General features: G+C 35.8%; 1 protein-coding gene across 3 annotated transcripts in view; it reads right to left on the bottom strand.

The window, feature by feature from the left end:
* FAF1 (Fas associated factor 1) overlaps nucleotides 1-13051 on the bottom strand; it is a 497629-nt gene that overhangs the window by 108533 nt on the left and 376045 nt on the right. For all 3 annotated transcript variants that reach the window (NM_001046318.1, XM_059884654.1, XM_059884655.1), the window contains one exon: nucleotides 1171-1307. In NM_001046318.1, the coding sequence (NP_001039783.1) occupies nucleotides 1171-1307 (137 nt within the window). The remainder of the gene's footprint in view (nucleotides 1-1170; nucleotides 1308-13051) is intronic.

Genomic DNA, 13051 nt, shown 5'->3' with positions numbered 1-13051 from the left:
AGGTGGAAAATATCAGTACAGTTCTGGGTCATGGCCCTGATTTGTGCCAGCAATTTTAAACAGAACTGATTTTGTGCCGTCAGTGCAAATGTCAACACAGTAAAAAACGCAAAAAAAAAAAAAGTCTATTACTATTATGAAAACATTTTTGACCTTGTAGATGCCCTGAAAGGGTCTAGGGGACCTTTAGGGTCCATGGGCCATCTTTGAGAACCACTGGCTATTGTAACATTGCCCCTGACAGGAAAACTGAAATGAAACATTATCTATTTAATCTATAAATGTGTCCCCCAGCAGGTCTTCTTTAACACTGTTTACGAAAGTGAAAGCTCTAGTTATAGAGAAAACAAAATACTGGAGGTTTTGCTTTATTTGAGTTTGAAAGGCACTAGAAGTTACACCCCTTCCTCATTGCATTATCCACTATCAAACTTTTAGCTTAAATAGGGGCAGAAATTAAGTATTTCAGACACCTTGGAGCACTTGAAACATTGTTTTCCCTGTGGCATAGAAAAAATAAACTATTTTCAATTTAAGCTTTGCCACGAATAAGGTAATTTTTTATTCTAATCTTTAGGGTATGTTAGTAACATAAAAAAAAACACTCATTTTTTTGGTAAAGAATGTGCACTGTGATTAAATTGACAGGCATCCTATGGCTTCGCACCTCAAGGTTGCATTCTAGACAAAGATTCACACAAATAAGGAAAAACAACTGCCACTGTGACCTATTCAATTCACAATACCCAGTCACAAGTTTTTCCAGATAACTAAACATAAGGATTTCCTTCAACCAATCAAAATCACAGCAAGAAATATACATATGTATACACAGACACACACACACACATATGACATCATCTTTGATGACTGATAATGACTTAATTTCTACTTTAGAAAACTTAGCAATTTTGAATAGTTAACATGATTAACCTATATCCCAAGGGCTGTGCAGTTTTATTAAGGTGTTTCTATTGGATTTTTATGTAGCATATTTCATATTTCATAGCACCCGTACTTTTTGAAGATATTCTTCTTCAGGATGTTCTATATTTCAAAATGCAAAGATATTCACCAATACAGAGAATAACTTTCAGCTATGATACTAAATATTATAAGGTTATCACATAAATAAGGAGACACTCTACTCCTCTTTTGAATGTACTTTACCTTGTATCACATTTAACACTTCATTAGATGATCGCTTTCCCATAATAATCAGAAAAAGTGGAAACTGATCTGTTTTTTGAGTCCGAATGGTTTGGGCAACAACACTGCCAAAGTGTCTATTGCACATTGTCAGAAATCTAAAATGAGACAAAATCCAAAGTTAGCTTCATTTCAGAATTTAAGAAATTTACTACTACCCAAAGAAAAAATTCAATCTTATTATAATTGTTACAACTGAAAAAATTCAGTTATATTAAATTAGTCTGCTTGATATCAATATGTAAAATCTTACTATATTAAGTTTTCAACTACATCATAAATGGAATAGAAATGATTATCAGACATCAACATCAGAAATGATTATCAGAAGACAGAAAATCAGGCAGTACACCTAAGTGCTGAGTAGGACTGACAGCATAGGATTCTTAGTTTTAAATATTACAAGCTGTGTTATTCTAAACCATCAGAAAAAACAAACAAAAAGAACTTTATGAGGAAAGAATTTCTTCAAGAGGACAAATACTGGGTGGTAAAAGTTAAATTGACGAGCTGCATCCTAGTCTAAACAGGATCCAGCAACATTTTTGCAGGTCCTTAGAATAAAGAATTGTACTTTAGAATTGTGTTTTCTCCAGTAGTAGCAGGTCTTCTAGTTTCATACTTAGTATGGGATAAAAATAATAATTCTAAGCTTTTGACCAAAAAAAGCTCAGAGATATTAGCATACTGAAGTCTAGCATTAGTATTCTTAACACGATCTGGAATAAATGAAAAAACTGATAAAGCTTTTCTCTTCTATTAGAGGACTGTTTGAAATTAGCATTTCTTTCAAGAGAAAAGGGTAGCTTATGATATGTTTTCAGATCTGATGGTAAAAAGTAAATGTCATAATAATAATGAATTATGAAAGACCAAATGCAAATATAGAATGCTTTAATAAGATCCAATTTAATAAAGTCTGTAAAAATAATGGACTTTTAATAACACAGGTCACAAAAGGCAAAACAGTGGAAATTCTGGGGACTAGCCACTGGTACTGGCTTATTAATTCTTAATTATGTTCATGAAAGGCAACTTAAATCGTGTATTTTCTCATGCCTTATGATAATATTTTAGGTAACAACTCCTCTGAAATGTATGTTCCAGCTGATGAGCAAAGTCCTGTCGTCACATGCATTAGAAAGTAAATCTATTTGAAAAGACAAACGGCATTAAAATGTCATGTGCTCAGATTCATTTGATATCCAAATTCAAAACAGAATCAAACCACTTAATTTTTAAAACCAATATATTTCTTGTGTATAGAAATTTATCCCAGAAATTTAGGCTGAATCCTCCACAAAAACCTATGCTGTGACCACACACAGGGCCACGAGAACTGTGGGCAAGAGTGTCAAGACAAGTTAGCACCACTGCAGTAAGTTCATTGGGAGTTAGGTTCATACACACGTTTAGAGCAGCAATAACCAGATCTCATGGCAATCTGAAATGACAAGGCCTTAAAAAACCCACTGTTGACCATGAAATATCAGTGCCCCCATGAAAATTCAGATCTTCACATTTCACAACTATTATGAGATAAAAGGTGCTGATGCAGCCTAAGCCTCTATACCAAAATTCGCACACATACAGCTTTAATTCATCAGTGAAGATGTGTAGATCAGGAGACTAGAAAGTTAGATCTCATTTTCCTTTCTGCTTACTACTAAAATATTTCAAAGTCAATCTTGACCCTCATCTGATCATTGACAACCTCTGAAATTAAAGATGTCAAAAAACAGTTGGAATGCTGTTTCCTACAAAAGGGAGAAAATAAGTCCTTGTTGCTTTCACACCAATGGATTAAGCAGATATCATACAGTAGATGCCCATCACAGCATTAGCCTCATGAGTGATATTAAATACTAGCTAAAGAGGAGACGTGCAAAAAGTGAAGGAAGAAAAGAAGCCAGGAAGGAAGGAAGAAAAGGGAGGCAGGCAGGCAGGTTAGCTTAGTAGTTTTAGGAATTCGATTTCAAGACAATTTTGCCTGGAAATTGTGTATATCCCAAATCCTCTTTTTGTGAAAATGAGCTAGATGGGAAAATAATTATGAAAATATAGGTATTTAATTGGGTTTAAATTTACAACATAAATTTCAAAACTATATAAAACATTCAAGGGAGGTACCGACTTCAAGGTCACATTAACCATTAAACCATTCAATTACTACAAAACAACAAGGTGATCAGTTTTCTACCAGGTATTAGCAAATCATTCCAATCATTTCTCAGCAGGTGAGAAATATTAAGGGATCACACAGCCAGTTGATGCTTTCCAATGGCCTTAACTAGCAATTTGTTGTAATCAGAGAAACTTTGTTAAAACTTTAATTAATCTGATTAATCTTCCTAAGATCTGAATTAAGCAGATCTTAATTAAGAATTCAGATCTTAGCTCCTAAGATCTTCCTAAGATTTGAAATTTTCAAATTGCAATCATCAAGAGCCCATAGTGCCAATGGACAGCCCCCAGTGAAAAAATTCCTACTTGCCAGTTCCTTCCTTTACAATTTACAAGAACTTCACAATGCAAATATCAAATCTTTCTCATGGGTGGGAGGCCCTGCTTCTTCTTCTCAAGATCATTCACAACACAAAGTTACCATTCACATCACAGTACTGGCAGCAGAAATCTAGTTCAAAACCTTACAGCAAAATCAGACATGGGAAAAACCAGTAGTTTTAAGAGAATAAATGCAGTTCTCTCATAATTGTGGTATTTTCTTCCTCTGAAAATACAAAAGTGTGCCAGTGCATCTAGAGGCGGCAGCAAACTTGTCTAACTACCAATGGTGCTCATCAGAGTCAGCTGCCAAGAAGAGATAAATGATTTCCACAGCAATCGAATTGCTGCAATCTCAAACACCAAAGGGGGAAGCAATGGTAACCATTCTGTGGCAAGAAGAAATGATTTTGTTTTTTGATTGTAAAATATTTTAATAAATCAAACAACCTATGCATCATAGACTGACTTGAGGAATGGGAATAACAAACTGCAAAATCAACCCCCCAAAGCCAAAGGCTAAAGTAACAAACTTGAAAAGACAAAGAATGCTCTTATTAAGGGGGTAAAATGAGGGAAAGAGGAAAAGAAGGACAGGCTGAGAAAATGAATGAAGTAAAATGGTTAATAACAAGTCAGAATTAATAAAGCAACTCACTGTTCCCTGGGGCATGGGTTGGTAGGTAGTGGTGGAGGTGGTGGGGATAGGGAGTGGGAAGCCTCAAACTCTGGCCTTGGTAAAGAAAATTAAAGTGTTAGTTGCTCAGTTGTGTCTGACTCTTTGTGACCCCATAGACTGTAGCCCACCAGGCTCCTCTGTCCAGGCAAGAATACTGGAGTGGGTTGCCATTTCCTTCTCCAGGGGATCTTCCCCACCTGGGGACTGAACCCAGGTCTCCTGAACTGCAGGCAGATTCTTTACCATCTGAGCCACTGGGGATGCCCAAGAAAATATAATTAGAAGCTATATTCACCAATTCTTGCTATTAGAAGTCTAAAACTGGAAAGATAAGAGGAAGTGGTTTTAATCTAAAGTTTGAGGAGAAAAATAAACAGAACATCTGATGGCTAGCATATATTAATCATTAGTAAAATTTTCAGCCTCTGAAGCAGAGATCTTTTCTATCCTGTTAATGGAAACCAGGATTACTAATAAATCAGATACGAGAAAAAGTAATCTCATTTTAATTCAAAACATGATATAGTTTAGTTTCTTTCAATCACACCCATAATTACATAAGTAATCAACTTCAAATCGTATTTCAACAAAAAGTATATACTAAAAGAAACACAGCAATTTAGGGACAGGGTGATGAAATTCTACATCTACTGTCTACCTACTGTATATCAGGTAATGTAAAGAGGCATATTTGCTAAAAAAACAAAACAAAACAAAAAAAACCTGTTAAAAACTGTGTGTGAGGCTTCCTGATTATTACATTTCAATGTGACATCTATAAGTTTAAAGAAGCCTTGTATATAAAGTGGAAATAACACAACTTTAAAACACTTAACATTCTTATACAGAAAGCACTCAGAACTGTGCGTAGAACATGGTAGACAGTTAAAATTGGTGGCTATTTGATCATTATTAAATGCATAATTATATTTAAAATTTTTATCATTTTTTCCATGATTAAAATGATAACATACCTATGGGCCAACACTAAAAGATTTTTTTGTGTATTAAGACACAGCATCAAAGAATTGTTGACGAAGCAAATACAATCACTGGTATTACTCTCATTCAGAGCACAAAAGGGCAGGTATTGATATTTGGGAAATAAGGAAGTACAATTATAAATGCTATAGTTGTGTAGTACCATAAAACTTTACACACTTAAAAGGGAATATGAAATTAAATAATCTGGAGTAAGAAATGGCCACCCGCTCCAGTTGCCTTGAAAATTTTATGGACAGAGGAGCCTGGCGGGCTACAGTCCATGGAGTCGCAGAGTCATACTTGACTGACAGTGTTCACGCATGCTCGTGTGCATGCGCCTGTGCAAGCACATGCACGCACGCACACACACAATGTTAACTAATTTGAAACCAAGAAGAATCAGCATCAAAATTTCTGGCTGCTTACCCTTGAACTATTAAACACATTAAATGTCTTTCTGATAATGTGTGAATCATTTTTCCAAAACGAAAGGTTATCGAGTAGAAGAAATTCACATTCAATAGTAATATAGGACTTTTCCAGTATGGGTTGCTGAGTGGTTTTTTTTTGGTTTGTTTGTTTTTTATATTACATCTTTTGAAATCACTTTGATTTAAGGAGGCTCTTTTTTTAAAGCAAGCCAAACCTGGTTTTTGCTATAGTAGTAAGCCTCATTAGTTATACATATTCATTCATGCGTTCAGGATTTGTTAAAAAACATGTGTACAGCTCAGTAGAAAAACCAGAACACAAAATACATAGAAAGGACCTTAGAGATCATCTACTGTCTAACCAACACAGAATTCTCCCTTCTTCCTTTTTTGCCCTTAATAGGGAAGTTAAAGCCAAGGGCCTATAACATGTAAAGTGAGACCTAACAATGTTGCTAGCATTGTCAAGCATACCAAAAACAGCTAAAGACTACTGTCTCCTACCATGAAATCATTTCTCCAAGCCTGCATGCCTATCCATTGTGCAGCTCAGTTCTGGATATGATCTTCAGCACCACTGGCATATGTGCCTTTGTCCTTTAAGGGTGGCTTTGAGGTTTTGAAATAGTTCTAAGTCTTTGGGTCAAAATAAGTTAGGTAAACAAGCTGAGAGACACTGACTATAAAGGCAGTGATTTTCAAGCTTTAAAGGCCTAGGAATCACCTGTGAAATTTATTCAAAAGGCAAATTCCTCAGTCCCATGGCTGAGAGATTCTGATTTAACAGATCTGTGGTAAGGCCCAGGAAACTGTCTTTTTAAAAAGCTCCCAACTGTCTCCCTCCAAGGTGTTTCTGATTCAAGTGTTTTGTGGGCACACTTTGAGAAACTCTGCTTTTAGGAGGCAGGACTTCTTTCTTTGAGAGCCTTTAAGCTTTCTCTGAAGGCATCTCTTAAAGAAGTGTCCCCTAAATGTTTTGGGCAATGGCATATTCACTGGACCTAGTGTCTACTCTCCTGAGGTGATGACACTGAAGATAATTCCCACTTCCTTCATCTGTATAGGTGAGGTGTAATATGATGTGAGACAAAACTAAAATCTGTGAGCTCCAGGTGATGGAGGAAAAACAAGGCAGGGAAGAGGTGTTGCAATATTACATAGAGAAGTCAACTTAAAAGTTGATACTTAATCAAAGATTCAAAAGAGGTAAAGGATGAAGTGGAACACATACTTCTGGGAAGAGAATTCCAGGCAGAGAGAATAGCAAACACAAAGACCTTAAATCTGGAAAGCATCTAGCATATTTGAAAGGTGAGTATAGCTGAAGCAGAGTGAAGCATAAAATAAAAAACTGATAATTTTGAGTTTTCACATGGTGGGAAGAAAACCATAGCTAGGCCAAAAAATAAATTATGAACTGGAAAAAAGTTCTGAATTTGAAACCACAGAAAAAGGGCTAACTTCCCTAATGTATAAAGAACCCTTAATAACTGGGAAAAAACCAACAAAGAATATCTGTCTGCTTCCAGAAACAGAAACAGTAATGGCTCATAAACATGTGAAAAGATACTAAAAATAATTCCTAATGACTTCAGTTCATTTCAGTAGCTCAGTTGTGTCCGACTCTTTGCAACCCCATGAACCGCAGCGTGCCAGGCCTCCCTGTCCATCACCAACTCCCAAGAGTCTACCCAAACTCATGTCCATTGAGTTGGTGATGCCATCTAACCATCTCACCTTCTATTGTCCCCTTCTCCTCCTGCCCTCAATCTTTCCCAACATCAGGGTCTTTTCAAATAAGTTAGCTCTTTGCATCAGGTGGCCAAAGTATTGGAGTTTCAACTTCAACATCAGTACTACCAATGAACACCCAGGACTGATTTCCTTTAGGATGGACTGGTTGGATCTCCTTGCAGTCCAAGGGATTCTCAAGAGTCTTCTCCAACAACACAGTTCAAAAGCATCCATTCTTTGGTGCTCAGCTTTCTTCACAGTTCAACTTTCACATCCATACATGACCACTGGAAAAACCATAGCCTTGACTAGACAGACCTTTGTTGGCAAACTAATGTCTCTGCTTTTTAATATGCTGTCTAGGTTGGTCGTAATTTTCCTTCCAAGGAGTAAGCATCTTAATTTCATGACTGCAATCACCATCTGCAGTGATTTTGAAGCCCCAAAAAATAAAGTCAGCCACTGTTTCCCCATCTGTTTGCCATGAAGTGATGGGACCGGATACCATGATGAGTTAGCTCCTAATTAAAACTATACTAAAACCATTTTTTAATCTGTCAGATTAGTAAACACAAAATAAAATTTGGTAATACCTTGCACTGGCCAGGTTATAGGGAAACAGGCACTACTGCTTGCTGTTAGTAGGAGTGAAATTGGTACCCACTCTCTTGTGGGAAATTTGCCAGTGTCTATTAAAATTAAATATACTAACTCTTAACCCAGTACTCCTAAAACTGGGAATTTATTCTATAGATATATTTTCCAGATGGAAATATATGTGCATAGTTATTTACTGTAAGCTTGTAATAGAAAAATATTGGACATGACCCAAATGACAACCAATAGGATCTGGTTAAATAAATTATAGATATTACGGAATTAAAAGGAATACTATGTAGTCATAAAATAGAAAGGATTCTTTATGAACTGATATGAAGTTTCTTTTAAGATATGATGTTAGTGGGAAAAGGAAGGTGTTAAATACTGTTTACCATTTGTGTAAAGTGGGAAAATGATGATATATTAGCTTATTTATGTATAAAATAATCTCTGGATGGATAAATAGGAAACTTAACACATTACTCCTGGAAAAGATAACTTAGAAACAAGGATAAGGAGGAGACTTTTCATTATGTACCCTTCTACAACTTTGAGTTTTGATTAATATGAAGGTATTACCCAGTCAATAAAGAATTTGAACCTAAGACAGTAACTCTTATAAAAACAAAGCAAAATTGCACACAATACCCAAATTTACCACAATGTTAATCACATTTGTGTATTTCTTATCAGTCTTTTGCACAAGTACATCTTTTTCTTTTTGTGGTAATCAGTGTTTAGTTGGATACAGTCCTTTTGCCACCTATACAAAAGTAATGAACCAGCAAGTTAGATGGCTGAATAACATTCCATTGAGTAGACGTAACGTCACCATATTCATAACTATTCACCTACAGCTAGATTTTTCTTTTTAGTTTTTTTTTTTATCAGTATAAATAATACTGGGAAAATTCTTAAAGTATTTTTAAGGGAAAAGTCTGTGAAGTGGAATTACAGGGTAAAAAAGTATAGAGTCATTTAATGACTGGTGATAAATACTGTCAAATTGTTTGCTAAAAGAATAGTATAATGTCTCTCTGTACAAATGCAAATACTGAATGCGTGCGTGTTAAAGAACACAGCCAAACTAAAGGTGAATTTAAGAAACCACAAGATGAAACTTGGTGAAAATTTAATCTGAAAAGCAGCTTTCACCTGTCTTTGGTTTAAGACTAACCAGTAACAGTAAACTGCTAAATCGTCTCAATAGACTTGGGGCTGGTGCACTGGGATGACGCAGAGGGATGGTATGGGGAGGGAGGTGGGAGGGGGGTTCAGCAGTGGGAACATGTGTACACCCGTGGCGGATTCATGTTGATGTATGGCAAAACTAATACAATATTGTAAAGTAAAAGAAAAAAAAAAAAAGATTAGTAGTCAGAGTTTAAAAAAAACACACAAGTATCTCCTTGCTGTCATCCATAAATTATTCAAATGGAAATGCTTTGAAACACTGACAGTTTAATGACAGGGCTGTAACTAATCTACAGGGACCAATTTATACTAATTTTTTGGAGGGACAATAATCAGGTAACTGGCTATCTTCTCACCATGAGTAAGAATATTACTCAAAAACATTTAAGTACCCCATTTTAAGTTGGGTGAGGGAATAGAGAACATTTAACCCAATCGCTTATCAAATGCAGACATTTCTTCTCTAGCAATGTAAAGAGAAGATTCATTTTCCAGGGACTATACAAGAGAACAAATTTATGTTAAATGGCAGATAATATTTTTTCTGTGTTCTGCCTTTTACCAATTGATCAGTACTTATCAGGGTCTACTAAATATGCAAGGTAAGACATGGTCTGTGTCCTTAAGATAATAAGAATATTTCAGGTTTGATAAATCAACACTGCCAAACAGGAAACATAATCTGATATAAAACTGGGGGCTAGATAGAGTGGTTCAGATTAAGGGCTGGAAGAAAGTCAGAGAAAGGAATGGGAGCTTAGAAATCATGGAGAACTTTCTGTTCCAAGATAGTGCTCCTGGACAGCTGGTAGGAGAATCATCTTTTAATCACATCTGTATTCCTAGCACCTACTGCCAAACAGTATGTATCAATATTTGTTACAAGAATGGGCTAGTTCATGCTTCAATAACCTGTATCTCCACTGTAACACTGATGATCATACAATCTTCCTTTGTCTCTTCCAACTACTTTAATTGAAATCAGTTTATTTTTATTTATTTATTTGGCTGTGCCAGGTCTTAGTTGTGGCATGTGGGATCTAGCTCCCTGACCAGGGATCAAACTTGGGCTCCCTGGCAGAGTCCTAGTCACTGGACTACCAGCGAAGTACCCTGAAATCAGTTTAAGACAGTTGGTATGAATTACCATCGTCTCCAAGGCCTCTTTCAGTATGCTTCTACCTTGATAGGTCATTTCATCCCTCAAAATAGCAGGCATTCATCCACAAGTTCATGACTCTAAGCTTCCCACCTGATTTTTAGAATACTGTAGTTTTTACATAATTTCATCCTGTCACCATCTAATAATTGAAAATGTTACTTAGAAGAGGTATAAAGTATCCAAATTTTAACATATTAGAGAAAGTATTAATAGGAATTATTGTAATCAACATAATATTGTGAGACAAAGACTTTGGAGTAAAATAAACCTGATTTTGTTGCTTACTAATTGTTTCTTTGGATATCTTAATTTTTCTGAGTGAGTGAGTGAAAGCCACTCAGTCATGTCTGACTCTTCACGACCCATGGACTATACAGTCCATGGAATTCTCTAGGCAAGAATACTGGAGTGGGTAGCCTTTCCCTTCTCCAGGGGATCTTCCCAACCCAGGGATCGAACCCGGGTCTCCTGCACTGCAGGTGGATTCTTTACCAACTGAGCTATCAGGGAAGCCCTAATCTCTCTGAGCCTTTGTTTTCTCACATATAAAGTGAAGGCAATATTATCTACTCCGGGAGTTGGTCTGTGGATTAATCAATATTACCTCTTTTCCCTCCCTATTATATGTTTTAGAGTCAAAATGGGCTTTTCCTTTCTCTTCCCTTCCCCCCAAATTAAGGATATGGCAAAATGGTTCCTAAAGTAAGTTATAATAGCAAATCTTAGATTCATATCACTTAAATAAGAAGTCATACATATAATACAGTGCCAAGCACTGTATTAAAAGTTACAGTGCTCTGTAACTTCTATGGAATCATCATAAAGTAAGATTATGCCCTACTCTAAGGTGGAAAATGAAGATATACATATTTTTTTCCATGTTATAGTCTATGTTTTTTTTTCCTGCAAAATTTGGAGACTTTGTGATTTTATTATTATGTAAGATTCACTCAGCATTATTATATAAAAATTTTTCAGAGTTGGTTGGCTTCTCTTGAGACCTTGATATTTATATACAATTTCCTTATGTATTGGAAAAGAACTATTGTTCTAACGAATTAAAAAAATGTAGGAGAGCATCAGGAGAAGCCTCATGCACAGGAGAAAAGTTTTTAAAAGATAAATGACCAACAGCATAGAGTATTAGCACTTCAGTCAATCATCAAAGCTTTCAAGCAAGAACTGATTACAACGCAGCACTCGACAAAGGCTCATTTGAGACAGCTGATGTTTGACAGAAAGTTGAACGGTCAGGTTTACTACAAGGCTTTTTCTAAGCTCTATGCCTGTTATGAGTTAGATCATGAAAAGGAGTATTTCAGGGCCGTATTCACCTAAAGAATTACCATGTCTGAAAAAAGATTTAACACAAAGCCCTCTGTTTTTACAGGGGATTGATATAAGAAATATCTATTTAAAGTGATTCATCTTTCTACGATAGTAGAAAATAATTGTTTATTATATTTTATTATTATATTTCCTAATGTTTCTCAAATTGAAAATCATGCAACAAAATTCTTTGAATTCTTTGTCAGGAAATTTTGACACAAATGATTAGACTACCTTTTATCAGACAATGAAAAATTTAAATGGTAAATCATAAACTCTAAGTACCTGGCACATAAATATACATTGGATGGATAGATGAAAGAGTGAGGATATGCCTAGCACATTTCCTCTTTCTCCTTTAGCTGCCAGAACTGAATTCAGAACTGAATTCAATGCTTATGTACAAAACCTTGCTTGTGCTTATTTTTTAAAAAATCAGTCAGTATGATTGTCTCCAGCAGTGTTCAACTGCAAGGCATGGGCATAGAGAAGGTGAATAGTTTGGGTCAACAAACTGAATGCAATGGAGGAAGACAGAGATGAAGGAGTTTCAAGTATTACAAAGAAGTGATAATGACGAACCTTGAAATTTAAATAGGACACGGAAGGAAATGAAGACTGGATACAGGAAAGGGTAGATGAGGTCAGGTGGTGGGGGTCAATAGATTGAAGGGCATGATGAGATAAAAACAAAACGAAACAAATTGAGCACTGGTGACACTTGAGGAGGTAAGTGAAACAGGACGTGTTCATCAGAGCCAGATGTTTGAAATAAAAATATATAAGGTGATACAGTTTCTATTGATGACCAGATCTAAGTATGGTAAACAAAGAGAAGAAAAAATTTTTTTTCTAGTTGGACAAGTCTAGGAATTGAGAGAATTATCAAGAATGATAACAGGAATGCTGACAAGAAGAAGTTCAGGTATTATTTACAAGTGATAAAATTTCGGAGAGTTAATAGAACACAAGCTTCAAAAGATCTTGCCAATCAATTGCATTAGTAGAGAATGGTAGAAATCTGGTTTAATATCAATAACAACTCAGACCCAGTCCCTTCTGGACCACCCAATACCTGGAAAACTGCTAGGGGATTTTAGTTGACTTCTTCAGTTCAATAAAAGCCAATAATAAAGTTATAGACTACAACTGAGCACGGCATCAAACAAATTTCCACTGAAGTATTATGCTCGATTCTGGGTCCCTTTAGAATGGGCTAGGTCT

The sequence above is a fragment of the Bos taurus genome, chromosome 3, assembly GCF_002263795.3.
Source record: "Bos taurus isolate L1 Dominette 01449 registration number 42190680 breed Hereford chromosome 3, ARS-UCD2.0, whole genome shotgun sequence".
NCBI classification, from domain to species: Eukaryota; Metazoa; Chordata; class Mammalia; order Artiodactyla; family Bovidae; genus Bos; species Bos taurus.
The sequence above is the reverse complement of the archived record's forward strand: the minus strand, read 5'-3'. Positions and strand labels throughout refer to the sequence as shown.